We start from the raw sequence: 21,388 nt of genomic DNA, 5'->3' as shown, positions 1-21,388 counted from the left end.
TTGTCTTGCGTAGATCTGTAGCATTGCAATGGGAAGTTTTCCTGGAACTCAGGGGCTTGAGGCTTTTTTCAACGCTGTCATAACATTTTGTCTTGATGTGTTTTGCCAGTGGATGTAAGGTAGTTGGGGTGACACGGTGAAGTGGACTGTCCCAACAGTACAAAGCTCTATGACATTATTACTTTGGATGATTTCTACGTGGAATTCCTACTCTCTGTGCCAGTTGCGTTAAAGTGGTTCAGAATAAGTGCCTCAGAGTCACAGAGGGCTGTTGAGGGGAGGACGGCTCATAATGTCTGGAATGGAGTAAATGGAATTGATGTGTTCGATACCATTTCATCCATTCCGTTCCAGGCATTACTGTGAGCCTATCCTCCCCAATTAAGTTGAACTGGCCAACTGTGCTCAGTCCTTATAACTTCAAAGAGAAGAGATGCTACATCAGAGTGGTATTTGATCTGTGGCTCTCCGGTTGCATTCATGGTCACCTCGCAGAGCATCCTGTCCTGTCCAGATTACTGTCTGAGAGGTTCTTTTTTCACACCTTTATTTAACCAGGTAGGCGAGTTGAGAACTAGTTCTCATTTGCAACTGCGATCTGGCCAAGAAAAATCAAAGCAATTTGACACATACAACAACACAGAGTTACACATGGAATAAACAAACATACAATCAATAATATAGTAGAAAAAAGTATATATACAGCATGTGCAAATGAGGGAGGACAAGGGAGGTAAGGCAATAAATAGTCCATGGTGGCGAAGTAATTACAATATAGCAATTAAACATTGGAATGGTAGAATGTGCAGAAGATGAATGTGCAAGTAGAGATACTGGGGTGCAAAGGAGCAAGATAAAAAAATAGTTTGTTGGATGGGCTATTTACAGATGGGCTATGTACAGGTGCAGTGATCTGTGAGGTGCTCTGACAGCTGGTGCTTCAAGCTAGTGAGGGAGATAAGAGTTTCCAGCTTTAGTGATTTTTGCAGTTCGTTCCAGTCATTGGCAGCAGAGACCTGGAAGGAGAGGCAGCCAAGGGAAGAATTAGCTTTGGTGGTGACCAGTGAGATATACCTGCTGGAGCGCGTGCTACGGGTGGGTGCTGCTATGGTGACCAGTGAGCTGAGATAAGGCGGGGCTTTACCTAGCAGAGACTTGTAGATGACCTGGAGCCAATGGGTTTGGCGACGAGTATGAAGTGAGGGCCAGCCAATGAGAGCGTACAGGTCGCAGTGTTGGGTCGTATATAGGGCTTTGATGACAAAACGGATGGCACTGTGATAGACTGCATCCAAGTGTTGGAGGCTATTTTGTAAATGACATTGCCGAAGTCGAGGATCGGTAGGATGGTCAGTTTTACGAGGGTATGTTTGGCAGCATGAGTGAAGGATGCTTTGTTGCGAAATAGGAAGCCGATTCTAGATTTAAGTTTGGATTGGAGATGTTTAATGTGAGTCTGGAAGGAGAGTTTACAGTCTAACCAAACACCTAGGTATTTGTAGTTGTCCAAATATTCTAAGTCAGTAGTGATGCTAGGCGGGCGGGTGCGGGCAGTGATCGGTTGAAGAGCATGCATTTAGTTTTACTTGCATTTAAGAGCAGTTGGAGGCCACGGAAGGAGAGTTGTATGACATTGAAACTCCTCTGGTGGTTAGTTAACACAGTGTCCAAAGAAGGGCCAAAGGTACAAAGGTATACAGAATGGTGTCGTCTGCGTAGAGGTGGATCAAAGAATCACCAGCAGCAAGAGCGACATCATTGATGTATACAGAGAAGAGAGTCGGCCCGAGAATTGAACCCTGTGGCACCCCCATAGAGACTGCCAGAGGTCCGGACAACATGCCCTCCAATTTGACACACTGAACTCTATCAGAGAAGTAGTTGGTGAACCAGGCGAGGCAATCATTTGAGAAACCAAGGCTGTTGAGTCTGCCAATAAGAATGTTGTGATTGACAGAGTCGAAAGCCTTAGCCAGGTCGATGAATACGGCTGCACAGTATTGTCTCTTATCGATGGCGGTTATGATATCGTTTAGGACTTTGAGCGTGGCTGAGGTGCACCCATGACCAGCTCTGAAACCAGATTGCATAGCGGAGAAGGTACGGTGGGATTCGAAATGGTCGGTAATCTGTTTGTTTACTTGGCTTTTGAAGACCTTAGAAAGGGAGGGTAGGATAGATATAGGTCTGTAGCAGTTTGGGTCTAGAGTGTCTCCCCCTTTGAATAGGGGGAGGACCATGGCAGCTTTCCAATCTATGGGAATCTCAGACGATACGAAAGAGAGGTTGAACAGGCTAGTATTAGGGGCTGCAACAATTTCGGCAGATAATTTTAGAAAGAGAGGGTTCAGATTGTCTAGCCCGGCTGATTTGTGGGGGTCCAGATTTTGCAGCTCTTTCAGGACATCAGCTATCTGGATTTGGGTGAAGGAGAAATGGGGGAGTTTTGGGCGAGTTTCTGTGGGTGGTGGAGGGTTGTTGATCGGGGTAGGGGTAGCCAGGTGGAGACCATGGCAAGCCGTAGAGAAATGCTTATTGAAATTCTCAATTATAGTGGATTTATCGGTGGTGACAGTGTTTCCTAGCTTCAGTGCAGTGGGCAGCTGGGAGGAGGTGCTCTTATTCCCCATGGACATTACAGTGTCCCAGAACATTTTTGAGTTTGTGCTACAGGATGCAAATTTCTGCTTGAAAAAGCTAGCCTTAGCTTTCCTAACTGCCTGTGTATATTTGTTCCTAACTTCCCTGAAAAGTTGCATATCACGGGGGCTATTTGATGCTAATGCAAAATGCCACAGGATGTTTTTGTGATGGTCAATAGCAGTCAGGTCTGGAGAGAACCAAGAGCTATATCTGTTCCTGGTTCTACATTTTTTGAATGAGGCATGCTTATTTAAGATGGCGAGGAAGGCAATTTTAAAGAATAACCAGGCATCCTCTACTGACGGGATGAGGTCAATATCCTTCCAGGATACCCGGGCTAGGTTGATTAGAAAGGCCTGCTTGCTGAAGTGTTTTTTTAGGGAGCGTTTGACAGTGATGAGGTGTGGTCGTTTGACCGTAGACCCATTACGAATGCAGGCAATGAGGCAGTGATCGCTGAGATCTTGGTTGAAAACAGCAGAGGTGTATTTGGAGGGCAAGTTGGATGGGATGATATCTATGAGGGTGCCCGTGTTTACAGATCTGGGGTTGTACCTGGTGGGTTCATTGATAATTTGTCTGAGATTGAGGGCATCAAGCTTAGATTGTAGGATGGCCCGGGGTGTTAAGCATGTCACAGTTTAGGTCACCTAGCAGTGTGAACTCTGAAGATAGATGGGGGGCAATCAATTCACATATGGTGTCCAGGGCACAGCTGAGGGCAGAGGGTGGTCTATAGCAAGCGGCAACGAAGAGAGACTTGTTTCTGGAAAGGTGGATTTTTAAAAGTAGAAGCTCAAATTTTTGGGCTACAGACCTGGATAGTAAGACAGAACTCTGCAGGCTATCTCTGCAGTAGATTCAACACCGCCCCCTTTGGCAGTTCAATCTTGTCAGAAAATGTTATAGTTAGGGATGGATATTTCAGGGTTTTTGGTGGTCTTCCTAAGCCAGGATTCAGACACGGCTAGGACATCAGGGTTGGCAGAGTGCGCTAAAGCAGTGAATTAAACATACTTAGGGAGGAGGCTTCTAATGTTAACATGCATGAAACCAAGGCTTTTACGGTTACAGAAGTCAACAAATGAGAGCACCTGGGGAGTAGGACGTGAGCTAGGCACTGCATGGCCTGGATTAACCTCTACATCACCAGTGGAACAGAGGAGGAGTAGGATAAGGGTATGGCTAAAGGCTATCAGGACTGGTCGTCTAGTGCGTTCGGAGCAGAGAGTAAAAGGAGCAGGTTTCTGGGCGCGATAGAATAGATTCAATGCATAGTGTACAGACAGAGGTATGGTAGGATGTGAGTACATTCGAGGTAAATCTAGGCATTGAGTAATGATGAGAGAGATATTGTCTAGAGACGTTTAAACCAGGTGATGTCACCGCATATGTGGGAGGTGGAACAATGGTAGGTTAAGGCATATTGAGCAGGGCTAGAGGCTCTACAGTGACATAAGACAATAATCACTAACCAGGACAGTAATGGACAAGGCATATTGATATTAGGGAGAGGCATGCGTAGCTGGGTGATCAATAGGGGTCCAGTGAGGGGTTGGGCTGGCTGGAGAGACTGCGATTCAGACAGCTAGCGGGCCGAGGATAGCAAGCTAGCAGAAGGGCCATAGAAGCACGTCTCAATGGAGGAATCTCTGTTTTAGCCACCACGTGTGGTGACGTCGGTAGACCAGTAGTGATGGATTAGTAGGGTTCCGAGTAGCAGAGGGGTCCAAGTCCAATTGGTAAAATAGGCATAGTGGCCCAAGAAATAGGCTGATGGATCTATACAGCTAACAGTCCAATATGCTCTAGACAGATGGCGGGCCACGGCTAGCAGATGGGCATTCAGGGGACGTTGCGATGTAAAGGCCAGGCACCGCTCATCATCATCCACATTCAGAGAGGTTTAGTGCCGATGCACAATGACTCACCTAGCTGGGTCAGTTTGACACTCTCAGAATAAGCAAATTCCTGCAGCTACAGACACCTTAGATTAGAACTAATAAACTAATAATCCAAGATGGTGTAGCAGTCAGACGTCTTTGTCAGTAGTAACCACATTTGTTTTAGCAAGTCAGCAATATCAGCTATGTTTTGTTTAAAGTCAGTAAACAAGACAAAATGTATATACTGTATATATATATATATATACACGTATAAGGCTGAATTAACTGTTTCGCTGCCAGACAAGGCTCCGCTGATAGCCAGGTGGAGCAGTGGTAAGGTGTTGGGACTCTGCTGTTGGGATAGCTTTATGTAGGCCCTAACAGTTTGTGGGCATCGTATGTCACCACTATAGTGCAATTAATGTATTGTTTAGTGTTGTGTTGTGTAGTGGCTTTGCTGGCATGCATCCCACATTTTTTGGGGGGCCCCACAAAGATTTACATGGTAAAATTGCCACTTACTAAGACAATTAGGTTATTGCTATACACAATATAATATTAAAACCATTCTTATTACATTCTACCTGAGGACAACACAACCCACTCTCTGTAGAGTTTAGAGTTTGAGGGGAGAGAGTTTAGTTAAGGGTTTTAAAATAGTAAGAATAAAAAATACAACAACCAATTGAAGAAGGCTGCTTCCCTGCCATGAGTCACCTAGGCGGAGGTTGAAGGCCTGAAGCATTCTCTTTTCTGCTCGTGGCCAAACTCAATTTGTACTACGCTAAAGGGGAATTGACTGACTCAATATAGGCTCAGAGAATATTACTATCCCCTCTTCCAACATTTAATTATCTGGCAATTCCCCAAGAAATGTACTAAATTCATTTCTCACGTGGACTTGAATTCATTAATTTGTGATTTTAATTCAAAACAAATTCTGCACAGGGCCCAAATCATTTTAACTGAGGTTAGATATTAGTTTGGAATGGATAATGTTCTGTCTGACCATTGGACCACCAATAATTTCTGCCCTCCAAATTCATATTCATTATATTAAATAGGCCCTTTTAATTTTGTCTGGCCTGCCTTTCCAAATAAAATGGAATATTGTTTGTTCATATAATTTAAAAAGCAGGTCACTAGGTGTAGGCAAAACCACAAACAAATAGGTAAACTGTGATTTGACTAAAGAGTTAATCAGGGTGATTTTTCCACAAATAGACAGGTATTTTCCTTTCAATGGTAGCAAGATCTTATCTATTTTTTGCTAAATTTCTATTCAAATGTATTGGAGTGAGATCATTTCTTTCTTTTGGGATTTGTATACTGAGTATGTCCACATCCCCGTTAGACAATTGTTTCGGTAAACTACACGGTAATGTAAAAGGTACATTTTTTTGTGATCCAATGCGTAATATAGTACACTTATCACAATTTGGTTTTAATCCAGAGAGGTTAGAAAAAGTATCTAGATCCTCTATGAGGCTGTGGAGGAATTCTAATTGTGGTTTTAAAAGAAAACATGAATCATCAGAGTACAATGACACCTTCGTATTTAAGCTACGGATTTCTCATTCCTTAATATTATTGTTGGATCTCATTTTAACAGCTAACATTTCGACTTTACTTCTTCTTTCAAAATATTGTTTGGTGAATCATGAGTGACTCCATCATTTGTAACAAGTTTCAATAAAAAAAAATTGTAGCTTTTTTTGTTGAAGATGTGTTACATTTTCCCCCATATTCCATCCAGTTTGTTTTATTTGTGTAATATATTACACTGGATCTGTCGCTGTTGCTGGTCAACTACATATAGCTTGCAGTGACACACAGAGTTACGGACGTGAGTCAGAGGAGTTCTTAGACAATCTCTACCATGGCATTGAGATACAGTAACTTAGATAACTGTCTGGGGTGATATGAGTGTCTTAATAGGTGTTACACTTTCTTTCATAACGATCTGCTGAGCACAGTGAAAGTAGGACTCATGTTGTGATGGGGATGAGGGGAGAACACGGGAATACAACCTTATTTATGGAAAAACAGTTTCAAAGACATAACTTGTTTTAATCATTTTTCAAATGTATTCAAATAAATAAATATACTTATAATACTAAGTGAGCCCACAGATACAGTCACCTCCAAAAGTATTGGCACCATTGACAAAGATGAGCAAAATAAACTGTATAAAATAAATAATACAAATACTAAGGTTTATTGTATGCTCAGATTTTTTTTAAATAATATTATTTTATATTAATACAGCTGAAATAGATTTGGTTGAACGTTTTACTGCAGTGGGCTAAATCAGGGCCACACAGTCTTAAACAAATCTACTTTGAAACAAAAGTATACACACGTGGTTATTTTATTATTATATATATTTTTGTGTGGATTTTATCCCCTTTTCTCTCCAATTTCGTGGTATCCAATTGTTAGTAATTACTATTTTGTCTCATCGCTACAACTCCCGTACGGGCTCAGGAGAGACGAAGGTCGAAAGCCATGCATCCTCCGAAACACAACCCAACCAAGCCGCACTGCTTCTTAACACAGTGCGCATTCCGGAAGCCAGCAGAACCGGAGGAAGGAAACACCGTGCGACCTGGTTAGCGTGCACTGCGCCCGGCCCGCCACAGGAGTCGCTAGTGCGCGATGAGACAAGGATATCCCTACCGGCCAAACCCTCCCTAACCCGGACGACGCCAGGCCAATTGTGCGTCGCCCCACTGACCTCCCGGTCGCGGCCGGCTGCGACAGAGCCTGGGCACGAACACAGAGTCTCTGGTGGCACAGCTACTCTAGACCACTGCGCCACCAGGAGGCCCTCACACGTGGTTATGGGCTTAAAATGCGAGATATAGAGATGAAATGTATTACATTTTGAGTTTGCATCCCAATATTACAGTTTATATACATCACAGAAGACAGAAATATAACAAAACATTTTGACATAGAAACACCGGATTTTCAGAGGCTTTTGACAAATAATGTTTATTAATTATGAAATTATGAAAAATATGAATAACATTCCACCCATGAGGCCACTAGGTCGTTTCACTGCAGGAAAGGCTACCAAGAAAAAAAGAGAAAAAAAAGAATACTGTAGGTGTCAAAACGATTGGTACCCGTAAAGATTCTTATCAATAAAATCTATTTGCATTAACATTCTACTTACAGTTCTTTAAACTGAGATTTTTTTAAAATTATGGTGAATTTGCCTGGTATTGGACCCAAGTGTATCTTGTCCATACTCACAGTGATGAAGATGGTTTGTGATGAAAAGAAAAGTCCAAGGGTCATGGTTGCCATAAAAAAAGTTTTTTTGAGAGAAACCAACAAATGTAAACACTTGGAGTTTGCTAAACGTCAATGGCACATGGATTAGAACCAGGTGCTATGGTCAGATGAGATGAAAATAGAGGTTTTTGGCCACGCACACCAGTGGGCTTTGAAAATATTTTAAAAATTTAACCTGGCAAGTTAGTTAGAAACAAATTCTTATTTACAATGACGGCCTACACCGGCCAAACCCAGACGACGCTGGGCCAATTGTGCGCCGCCCTATGAGACTCCCAATCACAGCCGGTTGTGATACAGCCTGGATTCAAACCAGGGTGTCTGTAGTGACACCTCAAGCACTGAGATTCAGTGCCTTAGACCGCTGCGCCACTCAGGAGCAAAGACCATATGCATCTTTCTTTTGTAAGAGAGATGCAAATGCAGAAAATAACCCCATGCCTACTGTAAAATATGGTGGTGGATCTTTGATTTTATGAGGCAGTTTTGCTTCCTGGTGATAGTGACATTGAACGGTAACATGAACTGTACCAAGTACCAGGACATTTTAGCCAAAAACCTGGTTGCCCCTACCAAGAGGCTGAAACTTGGCTACAAGTGGATCTTCCAGCTAGACAATGACCCCAAGCACACATAAAATCCACAAAGAAATTATTAATTGACAACAAAAAAAATCTACATTTTGCAATGGCCTCTGGACTTGAACCCCATTGAAAACCTGTGGTTTGTACTGAAGAGGTCTGTCCATAAATACAGACGAAGGATATAAAGGATCTGGAAAGATTCTGTATGGAGGAGTGGTCTAAGATCATTCCCAATGTGTTATTTAATCTCAGAAAACATTCAATATAGCTCTGGTTTTCTATTATTTATTTTATACAGTCTTTTTTGCTCATCTTTATCAAGGGTGACAATGATTTTGGAGGTGACTGTATGTTACTTAAAAGTCAATATAAATGTACAGTGTAAAATAATATATCAGCGGTTTGTGATAAAATAAATATAACAGAGTAATTCCATACATTGAGTAACTTCATACAATCCACAAGAATAAAAGTTTCTAACCATCAGCTTATTACTAAATATTACAATTTCAATGATACAGTAGTTTTCAGTACATTCATAAATATTATGCCCTGTACCTTTCTTATTAAGAGTAACAAGTATTCAATAAAAACCTAACAACTATGCTTTCTAACTTATATTCTCAGTTTGCCACGTTGATAGTCAGTGCAGCAGAGCAGAGGATGTCTGTTGTAGGGCATCAGGTCTTCCAAACCCATCGATCCTCTGGAGACAGCGTGTATAGCTAAATTGTGTTTCTTCAGTGTATCTCCCTACCGGAGTACAATTTACACATCTCCTGTTGTTCTGTAAGACAGATAAGACAGGCCTCTTTGTGAGGACTTTTATTTTCAACATCGCAAAAGGGAAGCTCAACCGAATCCCTGTGAGCCTGACATGGTGTGGCGTACTAACACAGGTTTTAGATATTTGTACCTTTATTTTACCAGGTTAGTCTCATTGATATTAAACATGTATTTTACAATAGAGTCCTGGCCAAAATGGCAGCAAAATACTACCATAATTCTATGCTTCTCCTACTATCTGAGGGTAAAACAGACTTATACAGCTCTATTGCAGTCTAAAATGTCTAAAATATACCATTAATTATGCATAATAGATAGGTTTCAATAGTTTGACAGAAGCCATTTATTTTCAAGGCTTTGTTTTATTTCTGTGAGAGAGTAGGCATGGATATGAAAATAAAATGGTATTTTCTATCTATGACAGTTCCTTACTGACTGTAACCCTTCTCTCTCTGTAAAACCCTTCATCAACACTGAGAGTTGGGTTGATGTAAATGCCTTTTCAGAGTACTAGTACTGAGAAACCCAGATCAATTACGCCTTTGTAAAACTGACACTAAGGTAAAGCATAATGGTTTCGTGAGAGCCCTGTACAGTAGGTCTTCTGTGCTCGAGGATCTTACCTTTCAGAAGTAGTCCAACCTCCTCACTGTCTTCTACTGCCACTGGTTTGAGGAGGAGGGCAAAGAAGATCGCCATACCAATCACCTGAGAATAAACACAAGCATCAAATGAAATTCTTCTTTTTACATCTGCTGATGATTGAACAGAACTTCAGGACTACGTTCTTCATGTAAGACATAGAGCCCTGGTCTTGCCTTAAGAGGCTGGAGGATGAAGATGCTCTGGAAGAGGGACATGGCCAGAGAGATAACCCACTGGATGGACTTCTCCCTCCCATAGGCAAAGCCATACATCAGGGTAAAGTACGTGGACACAACACTGATGGAGACGAGCAAGAACCAGCCCACAAACACAAACCACCAGGGTAGCCAGCAGCTCGAGCTTTTCCTTTTCTCCCTAGCAACACGGGGAGGACTGAGAGAGGAGGCACAGAGGAAACACAGGTATGTTAAGGTACTTGGTCAGAGTAATGTATGACAATGATATTCACATAAATACAGATCAATTTAACTTGATTGGAAACTGAGAGGAAGGGAATGATGTGTAAAGTATTTTTTTTGAAAAGCTTAACTTTTAATTCTGTTATTTATATCCCCTTCTCTGCACAGGTATATTGTCCAACCTGTAAGCCATGTGGCTGGTGAAAACCATCTCGGACGTCTTCTGCAGCAGGTGGACGGTGTTCAGGATGTGTTGATGGGCCTCTGGGGTGGGGAAGGCACTCTCATCCAGCCGCTCCAGGCACATGGACAGGTGGTAGAGGAAGTACAGGACAAACTTGCTGCAGTAGACCCAGTGTGGCTCACTCTCACTCAACCCTAGTAGGCAGACGCATCAAATCTCCAAAAATTACAATGATGTCAAAACCTGTGTGACTTGTAAGGTTGCTCTTGCAGTGTCAGGGAAGCACCTTGCATAAGCTGAATGACCCCTTGCACTCTGCCCAAGGCTGAGCAAAGGTCATTGCATGACTCCAGCTTCTTCTCTAGCTCAGGCACTTTGTTCCTCTGGCTCTTACAGAGCAGATTCACCATCTCCTCTGTGTCCTAGATAGGGACGTAGTGTGCAGGAATACAGTACTTAAGGACAGAACATACATAACAGTTGCCAGTATCAATGTTGCCAGTATCACACTTGCCAGTATCAATGTTAGTGGTTGCTATAACCAATAAGATATTGTATGGCCTTGGAGGTAAGAAAAAAGGCAGGCACAGCTGAAGGGAATAAATGATGGGAGTGTTTGAAGGTTATAGACAAAGTATAGCGCAGAACTATAGCACAGCAACAACACTTTATTTTGAAAAGGTAAAGAGAGGACCTTAAGAATGGTTGGCATGGTAACAGTGAGGGGTTTCAGGCCCTGCATATCGGGGTTCTTCTCCTTCGGTTGGATGAATCGTGGCTTAATACTACGGAATATGGTGATGATGAGGATGTTGATGGGGAACATGAGCAAACCGCTTTCCACCCCCACCATGATCTCCTCCCAAGTGACCTCCAGCGAACCTGGGACATGAAAGCACACCATTATGGAGTCAAGGCACAATAACAGAAGCTATAACACTCAATATATCATTCAATGTCTGAACACTTGTTGTGTTGTTCTGGGTCAAGTATTTCTTAGCCATAAGAAAGGTTTATCAAGGGCTTGGGATCATTGAATAACCACTCTGTGCTGTGTGACAAGGTCTTTCAGATCTGTATTGTCAAAGGAATGTGGCTGAAACGTTGTCTATTGAAGGGTTATGAAGAGCCTTCCACTGCCTACAACTACTAGTCCTTGTAACTCTGTGAACACCAAGGAGAAAAGAGCCTTGAGTTGGATCTAACATTTAGAATTGAGTCCTTGTCTTTGATTCTTAACGCAGCTGTATCTAAAAAGTCTGATATGTTATCATCCACATTACAGGCTAATCGTAGTTCCCATGTACTGCACTGCTCTCTTTTTACTGTCGAAAAAACTTTTTCCGGTAGCCAAAATTTCCAATTTCTATGTGAGTGGAGGATAAAATTGCCCATCCTTATCAGAGGCAGCTCATTATTGCCCATCCTTATCAGAGGCAGCTCATTATTGCCCATCCTTATCAGAGGCAGCTCATTATTGCCCATCCTTATCAGAGGCAGCTCATTATTGCCCATCCTTATCAGAGGCAGCTCATTATTGCCCATCCTTATCAGAGGCAGCTCATTACTGCCCATCCTTATCAGAGGCAGCTCATTATTGCCCATCCTTATCAGAGGCAGCTCATTATTGCCCATCCTTATCAGAGGCAGCTCATTATTGCCCATCCTTATCAGAGGCAGCTCATTATTGCCCATCCTTATCAGAGGCAGCTCATTATTGCCCATCCTTATCAGAGGCAGCTCATTACTGCCCATCCTTATCAGAGGCAGCTCATTACTGCCCATCCTTATCAGAGGCAGCTCATTATTGCCCATCCTTATCAGAGGCAGCTCATTATTGCCCATCCTTATCAGAGGCAGCTCATTATTGCCCATCCTTATCAGAGGCAGCTCATTATTGCCCATCCTTTCAGAGGCAGCTCTGCCCATCCTTATCAGAGGCAGCTCATTACTGCCCATCCTTATCAGAGGCAGCTCATTATTGCCCATCCTTATCAGAGGCAGCTCATTATTGCCCATCCTTATCAGAGGCAGCTCATTACTGCCCATCCTTATCAGAGGCAGCTCATTACTGCCCATCCTTATCAGAGGCAGCTCATTACTGCCCATCCTTATCAGAGGCAGCTCATTACTGCCCATCCTTATCAGAGGCAGCTCATTAGATGTGGGCTCAGATATGAACGGCACAGTCACAAAAGAGGACTGATTGACTCACCCACAAGGACTTATCCAGTACCCAATATAAAACCTAATGTTGTATCTCTATGGACTTACCAATGGTGAAGATGACAGGAGACTGCTGATTTTTGGGGATCTTCCAGAAGGCGATGTTGATTGCCATGGTGCAGAGCAGGAGGCTCATGCAGCAGGACACCCTCTGTGCTCGGGTGAATGGGCTACGCCAGGGAGGGTCTACGATGGACACCCAGATGTGCTGATCTCTAAAGCCTGTCGACGTCCTGGTCTGGAAAATATTTCTAGGACATAGAAAGTGTGGGACATTAGGGGATGACCAGGGTGGAAGTCAGAGGAATTACATTGAAAAAGTAGTCTATAATACAAGGGTTCAGAATTAAAACTCTATGGCACGTTGCAAGATATTGGACCTAGCCTAGAAATCCTCTACAGACATGTTGTAACATTGTACTCTACTGGTGGTCAATCACCTAAAGCTTCTGATCTCGTTTTTCTTGGCAGCGTTGAGGGTCTTCTTGGTCAGCCCGTCTCCCCTGTCAGAGCTCAGCCACGATGAGGACAGGAAGTGCCAAACCTTCTTTCTCTGCAGGTCTTGGATCGTCACCTTGTTGAGATACCTGGTGGAAGGAAATGTGACCTCACACTCAGGAAAATACTTATTATTCCCTGTGTAGAGATAGAGATTCTTAGACTGTAGAGATAAAAACGAAAACAAGTCCCTGCCAGCATAGCAGTGGTTGCAATATTTTTGTTGTGGTATTCAAAGACCCAGTGCAGTCAAAAACAGGATTTTCCTGTGTTTTATATTTCCACATGACGAGGTTGGAATAATACTATGAAATTGATGATAATGCCTTTTTAGTGTAAGACCTGTTTAAAACGATACCCTGGAATTTCAGCCTGTATTGGTGGGATGGAGTTTTGGCCTGCCTGGTGACAACAGACCAATAAGAAATAGAGTTCCAAACCTCTCTGTCAATAACAGCTAGTTTTCCCCTTCCCACTCCCAGGTAGTCCTAGAAAAATATTTTGCTAAGAAGCTATTTTGTTTCTTTTTGACAATTTTAATTGAAAACAATCACAGTAAGGTACTGAATTGTTACTCAGAAATGATTTGATATTGTGATAAATACGTCAACATTGAACCTTTAAGACAGGTATTAAACAGGAGGAGAGGAGGAGACAAGGTGAGGTGAGGAGGCAAGGATGCTATTTTGAAGTGTCATTGTGATGAAACTCTACCAGGTCTCCAAGGGTGAGGGGAGCAAAGCTTGATAATGTCACACCTAAACTACTTTAACAGCTCAGTATTTATAGGTCCTAGTTGTCCCTGCAGATTCTTAACCCGGACCTTAGAGTTTAGTGTGCCACAAATCATTTTTAAACATGACAATGGAAAGTATGGAGTGATTTCAAAAAGACCTTGACTTTAAACAAGTCACAATAATTACAGGGATGATGTGTCATCTGCCCTGGTGCTTACCAGGAGGGGTGCCCCCCAGAGTTGTCATGGCACAGCTGGATGCCCGTCAGCTCCCCCAGGGGAAAGGGAGTGGTCACCAGGAACAAGTCCACACCCCTTCTCTCAAATACTGGTTTATCAGGGTCATTTAGGTGGTGGGGCTCACTCTCCCCCTGTGTACCCAACAACTTGACTGTAACCTACATAAAAAAATATACTCTGATTAGCATGGATACTGGTATTGATATTACTATGCTAAGTAAACTGACCACAGAAATGAATGAAGGATCTATTCCGTTACCACCCCATCTTACATTGGCAGAGGTACCCGCCCCTCTCCGACTGCCAGTCTGGACATTCAGTAGGTAGTTATAACTGGCACATGGGTGGTTATCCTTCAGGAGTGTCATCTTCCTCTGTGGACAAAACAAGTGTTTCAGTGTTCGTGTGTATGTGTGTGTGAGCATCAGTTTGTGTGTGTTTGTATTTGTGTTTGTACACGCCCTGATAAACTCACCCTGGTGAGGGCCCTCCTGTCTGCATAGCAGGCCCAGAGCAGAGTGACCAGGTACAGGCCAAAGAAGGCAGAGAGCAACGCCACCACCACATAGTTCTCATTCACTGTGGCAAAGTACTGAGCTGTGAGCGACACGTCTACGTAGTTGGGCATCACAAAGAAAGAGCTCCCAAACGATGTCAGGTGGTTACACAGACAATGTGTCATCCTGGGAGTTGACTGTATACCCACCTAGAACAAGACAACACAGACAAACTTTCACAATGTCACAAACACATACCGACGCTTACCAATTAGGTTTGTTCATACTCTGATGGAGACAAAGGAGGGATAGGGCTAATTAATAGCAGCCTCACCCAGCAGCCAGCTATGCTCCATGTCAGCTGTTTAGTGTTCCAGTACATGCACTTAGTAGTGAAGATGGTGATCTGTAGTGTCAGGCCCTTGCTCCAGGTTGAGTTAAACAGACTGGCATTCACATACCAGGTGCCTGTTCCCTTTTCCATCATCTCAGGGGTGACCAGCCACCGATAACCCTCTGAAAGAGCACAATAGGGTTTTGAACATGGATTACTCTATACCACCCAGGCTAAGAAAGCAAACCAACAATACGTTTGAGAGCCCGACCTCCAATTACAGTGTGAAATTCCAGACAGACATGTCTTAAAGCTTGTGAATATCAAAAGTAGTATGTGAATCTATGTACATACCAGACAGCTAGATTGACTGAAAGCAGTAGCACAGTGGATGTAATGTTTTGCCTAGCAGTAACTATGGTGATGGAATCCTCCTCTACCTGTGTGTCTCAGGACGGTGCTGTGTTTATAGTGGGTGTCATTGGGTGGGGAGCCCAGGCCCAGCAGCAATTTTAGGGACACATTGACACTGGGCTGTATGGTGAATATGACTGTGATGTTGGGGTCCGTAGTGTTGAAAGTGGTCCCAACGCGAGCCCCTTCCTCCAAGGATACAGTCGTGCCAGAGAGCACAGGAGCATCTGGGCGTGGAAGAATGATCTATAGAGAAGGGAGAGAAACAACCAAATCTATTTGCATTCATGGTTCCCTCATCTCTGTTAGGGAAATGAGGATGGAATGACAGCAGGCTAAAGTTAAAGTAGTTGGCCTGTTCTATCCTGTAGCCTACCTCAATTAGCTCTGTCAAGTTTTCTACACTGATTTCTGCCAATCCATCCCTTAGTACAAGGGTACACACCGTTCCTGTGATGTTTTCAGTCGATGGATATGGGTTGCCTATAAAAGTGGTCACCTGAAAGGAAGAGAAAAAATATAAAAATAAAATACTATTTTGCACAACAAAACAGCATCATCAATGTTGTTTATTGTACAGACCTGTACATTAACAAGTGAGTGGTTTTTCAGCGAGGAATGCAATGCAGAGAAAGATGGCAGCTTGATGTATGCATCGTCCTCTGACCCTAGAACATTGTTATCCATTTGTGATGGGGTGAGGCTGAGGGAGACGAGACAAGAGTCAGATGGCTCGCATTCAAGTAGAGGACAGCAAGAAGCATAGTTTTACAGGTGCTAAGTAATAATAATAATAATAATATATGCCATTTAGCTGACGCTTTTATCCAAAGCGACTTACAGTCATGTGTGCATACATTCTACGTATGGGTGGTCCCGGGAAACGAACCCACTACCCTGGCGTTACAAGCACCATGCTCTACCAACTGAGCCACAGAAGGACCACTAGTAGAACCATACAGGGTTCTTTGGTTTGTTCCAATAGGGGAACCCTTTTTGGTGCGAGGTAGAACCCTCTATGAAGGGTTCTACCAAGAACCCTTTTGTCCTCTAAAGGTTCTATCTAGAACATTCTATGAAGGGTTATATCTTTGAAGAGTTCTTCCTAGAACCCTCAATTAACCAATTAACCGTTTCCACCAGTCTTATAATCCTTTAAAATCAAACTCTTTATGACAAAACATTAAGCGAATCATAAGGCCTTTCTTTGAGGGCTTAATTATACCCTAACACAGTGGTGTTAAGAAACTCCTGGTTTACAGGAAACATTATGCTGGCTTGTAAAGTGATGTGCAGTTCTTATTTATTCCTTTTTTTACCGTTATTTTACCAGGTAAGTTGACTGAGAACACATTCTCATTTGCAGCAACGACCTGAGGAATAGTTACAGGGGAGAGGAGATGGATGAAAGAACCAATTGTAAGCTGGGGATGATTAGGTGACCGTGATGGTATGAGGGACAGCTTGGGAATTTAGCCAGGAATAGAGCCAGAGTGAGGATATCCAACGGTTGGCAATTTTAGTCACCCACAACTTGCACCCACAATTTGTTTAGGAAAATGTATGTTATTTAACTCTGGTTATTAACACCAACACTGGGGATCGTTTACACCACTGATTGTTAAATTCATTTAACTCCTGAATCAACACTAGAAATGTTACACTGAAAAATGTACACTAGAAAAAACTGTAAAATTAGCTGTGAACCATACAATACACTGCTGGTTCACTCAGACTCCCTTCTATTCTCCTACTCTCTGCTCAATAAAATCACAGAAAATACTCATTTGAAAGAGAAATCATGGCAAAGATATCAATTATGTCAGTACTGTCTATGTAAAATGATTAATGGAATACCAGATAAATACAGAAATATGTCCATCTAGGTACAGTTGAAAACTTATTGGATTACTTAAACTCTGGATGTTAACATTTTTGAAAGAAAAACAATTACAATAATAAAGCTTATTCAGATGAAGAAGGGTTCTATATAGAACCCTTGCCTTCCAAAGAATCTGCCTTTCCTTCCAAACAATTATCAAATAAGTATGAAAAAGGTTCTAGGTAGAACTATTTGCATTACAAAATACCTTGTCTTTCAAAAAGGTTTCTTCAGACAAAAACAGTTCTTGGTAGAACCCTATCCCTCCGCAAAAAAAACCTTTTAGAACCATTTTTTCTAAGAGTGTAGAATTGGAGGCTATACCAATGAGTGAGATGGAGGAGCTCCAGGTTGTAAACACTAACCTGATCTGGTAGATGCTGCCTGTTGGGTGCTTCACGAAGAAGGGCTCATTTGATTCTGTGGTCACCACCAAGCTTACTGCCTTATAAATCTCAAAGGCCAAATCAAACATTTCCGTGTCCTGTTTGAAGACAGCAGAACATCAGCGAAATACACTCTCAATGAACTCCACTTTTGTCATATGTCACCACACTAAAAACAGATGTATAGGTTTACAGTAGTATGTAGGCCTACATTTTAATGTTATAATAATGAAAGTTATCATTGCTTGACCCACCACATTAGTGTCACTGTCCGCCCCACATCTTTTCATTTTGAGGAGTATGACTCCCCCAGCGCAGCTGATGATATTGCTAGCAGTCGTGTTGTCTAATTTCAAATTACTTGGAAACAGCATCTGGGCTCCCTGTAGTAGAAGCTCAAGGTACTTTTTCTGTTGGGGGAGGGTTCAGGTTAGGCCCAAATTGACCAGGTACAGCAGTATAATTTATTTAATTACATTCACTGTTTGCTGATTTGATAATAATTTATCTATGTGGTGAGAGAGAGCACTATGACTGAAAGTTCCAGTGGCCCTAAACTCTGTAATCTACTCCACTGACCACACCCATCTTACTACACGTCCATCGTCATTGTGATACTTTACCCCATTGGCGTCTGTAGGCTCTCCTATAGCCATTTCCATTCTTTCCAGTTCCAGTTGAGCCTCCTGAAACAAAACAGAGGATATGACCGCAAACTCCCAACCACTGAAAACTATAATTGTGTTAACAATTGATAACAAAAAGAGTTTGAAATATGTGTCACACTGCACTTTTAACACAGCAGCATTTCTGACCTTGAGGAGCATGTTGATGTTGGTCACCTGATTCTCCATGCTTGACAGACTCCTTGACATACCTGTAGGATGAGAGAGAGAGAGAGAGAGAGAGAGAGAGAGAGAGAGAGAGAGAGAGAGAGAGAGAGAGAGAGAGAGAGAGAGAGAGAGAGAGAGAGAGAGAGAGAGAGAGAGAGACGTTTAGTTCATGGGAGTACATGAATGGTTGAAACTGTGAAACAAACTTGCCAAACAAACTCACGGTTGACTTCAATTTGATGGCTTCTCCAGTGTCTTGATTTGCCACTTGCTCCCTGTTTGTCCTACGAAAGTCAACAAGAACCATTCATTTTGATAATAACTTTACTGACACTGCACCAAAGAATTACAACGGATAAAGACCATTAATAAAAGTCACTTACCATACTATTTGATGGATTTGCAGATAAATTCAAATCTGTAGAACAAGAATTATACAGCACAGATGTCATGCAGGATATCATTCAGGCCTCTACACTAAATCATTTTGGAAAACATCGCAGCATATCTGCTTACAATAAGGATCAGGACACAGTCTTTTATTTTGAACATGTTAAAATGGGGTTAGCGAAGGTGCTGTACCCAGGGTGCAGAGGTAGCCACGCCAGGCACTGCAGTTGGTTGAGGTCACCAGCTGAAAGGGATCCATCATCACATAGGTGCAGAGGAGTGGGGTACTCCCGTTCTCCGTAGAAGCACCATTCTCTCCAGTAGCATTATACACTACAGACACATGAAACAATTATTGAAAAGCTATGAAATGTACTATTTTCCATACAATACTGTTATTTTAATATTGTTTTCCAACAACAATGTATCATTTAAAATGTCCTTATATTATAGCTGATGGATCGAGTGTGAAAGCTTGGTTCTAAGCTTTTCCTATGTCTATGATGTTCCAAGACTGGTGGAGATATGTTATCTGAGCTAATGAAAATAATGGATTTTGCTAACATCATTTGACACTGATAAGCGATCAGTAGTGAAGATGTGCTTCGTACATGGTAGCTGTCATTTACAAATGGCCTCTGTATAGCTCAGGAATTCCATCAAGACCATAAGCAGTGGCTTAATTAAGATGACTCAACTTTCTCATTTAATTAGAAAATCAATTTTATGTTCATGGTTCACAGAGTGCTTAAAGAGGCAATCAGCCATTGAAAGAATAACAAAGCATACTCCCCGCCATTGTTTCACTAAAAAGCTGAGGGATGTGGCTGGAGAAATGTCCCCACTGGGCAAAAAACGGGTTGAATCAATGTTGTTCCCACATCATTAAAACATTTTTTTGGGGAATGTGACGAAGTTGAATCAATGCGGAAAATTGATTGGATTTTTTTTTTTTAAGTAATTAATATAAGGAAATGTTCTTCTTTTTTTCGCCCAACTTTTAACATTGGGGTGGCAGGTAGCCTAGCGGTTAGAGTGTTGGGCTAGTAACCGAACGGTTGCAAGATCGAATTCCCAAGCTGGCAAGGTACAAATATGTTGTTCTGCCTCTGAACAAGGCAGTTAACCCACTGTTCTTGGGCTGTCTTTGAAAATAAGAATTTGTTCTTAACTTACTTGCCTAGTTAAATAAAGGTATACAAATAAACTCAATGACATAGTGAATTTTTGTTGTTGAATTCATGTTAGTTGACAACTCAACCAAATGTAAATCAAAACTTGACATTGAACTGATATCAGTGCCCAGTTCATAGACAGGGCTATGAATGCAAGGACTGACCGTCCATTATATCAACATTATAGTTTAAACATGTTTTGAGGCTATAAAGTGTTTGTTTACATTTAGTTTGTTTAAAACATTGGAGTAAAACAAGCTTATATTTTGGGTTCTGACGGCACTTGAACTGAGCTCATGAGGCATTTATAAGTTATATTCTTCAGGAATCAATGGGTACATATTTTGAATTCCAAAAATGGTTGTAGTTACAGCAGATTGACCAATAATGTTTCAATTACAGCTATAGAGAAATCATTGTCTAACAAAACCTGTTCAAAAGACACAGAGCAGCCCTGGAACCATAGTATAGAGTGGTTTACTATTATTTTCGAGTGGTTTACCAGTATTTTTACTCACCGATCACCGGCCCCTGGTACTGCCCTAACACCCCCGTAGCCACCCACCAAGTAAGTTTTTCTTTGTGTCTCTCATTTGAGAAGTCCTCAAGGAAGCTCTTAATCTTGCAATTCAGGGCCATCAGAAGTTTCCCCCCTCGCTCCTTGCAGGACTCCTGGGCTTGATACCAGCTCTTTGGCTTTTGAGAAAACTCATAGGCCATATTCTCGAACACATGTTTGAATTTTATTGAAGTGGTATTTTCTGCATCCTCTTCACTGCACGCTGTACTGGCCGTAGATACAATCCCCACAGAAATCCACAAAAACAAAGAGGCTCGTATGAACAAATCCATTATAGATGGTAGAGCTATGGTAGCCTACAAACTGAAACAAGTACTGGTCTTGGAAGAAAGGCACACTGCCCATCTTATGGAAATTAGAAAGCTTTCTTTCGAAAAACTGTGAATACACTCTTACTACATTAGGAAAATCACTACAGACACTCAAACAACATGCAAAGTGAAAAAGTGCCTTTACATCACTCAAGGGTAGAAATTTTGAAGAAAAACCTTTCTCAAATCTACTTCACTTTCCAAGTCAATTTGATGTAGCCAAGGCCTAATATTGACATTGACCAGGGTTGTAACAATACATCTTTGGTTTTCAATTGGTTTATGAAATTAATTGAGTCTTATACACTATCCCTTCATCTTTAACATCTGCCATTTTATTTGATCTTATTTGTGCTAATTTACTCAGTGAATTACTAGAGTTACTAATGAGTCCTTTGTTCTGATTAATATAATAAATTAATATGAGTAAGACTAC

At 42.0% G+C, this 21,388-nt stretch overlaps 1 protein-coding gene across 1 annotated transcript; it reads right to left on the bottom strand.

Moving 5' to 3' along the window:
* Positions 1–6,732: 6,732 nt before the first annotated feature.
* LOC118394305 (polycystic kidney disease protein 1-like 2) lies at positions 6,733–20,942 on the bottom strand. Its single transcript, XM_035787503.2, has 23 exons — positions 20,580–20,942; positions 19,079–19,219; positions 18,880–18,914; positions 18,720–18,780; positions 18,479–18,540; positions 18,287–18,349; positions 17,918–18,073; positions 17,643–17,761; positions 15,978–16,098; positions 15,772–15,894; positions 15,422–15,641; positions 14,982–15,163; positions 14,626–14,856; positions 14,423–14,524; positions 14,130–14,308; positions 13,117–13,263; positions 12,725–12,927; positions 11,145–11,332; positions 10,737–10,872; positions 10,449–10,644; positions 10,021–10,240; positions 9,826–9,910; positions 6,733–9,203 (listed from the first exon to the last, which is right to left on the bottom strand). Exons 1-23 carry the CDS (start codon positions 20,911–20,913, stop codon positions 9,157–9,159), a joined length of 3,351 nt encoding a protein of 1,116 aa, XP_035643396.1. The 5' UTR covers positions 20,914–20,942; the 3' UTR covers positions 6,733–9,156.
* Between the last annotated feature and the right edge of the window lie 446 nt (positions 20,943–21,388).

The sequence above is a fragment of the Oncorhynchus keta genome, chromosome 14 (assembly GCF_023373465.1).
Source record: "Oncorhynchus keta strain PuntledgeMale-10-30-2019 chromosome 14, Oket_V2, whole genome shotgun sequence".
NCBI classification, from domain to species: Eukaryota; Metazoa; Chordata; class Actinopteri; order Salmoniformes; family Salmonidae; genus Oncorhynchus; species Oncorhynchus keta.
The sequence above is the reverse complement of the archived record's forward strand: the minus strand, read 5'-3'. Positions and strand labels throughout refer to the sequence as shown.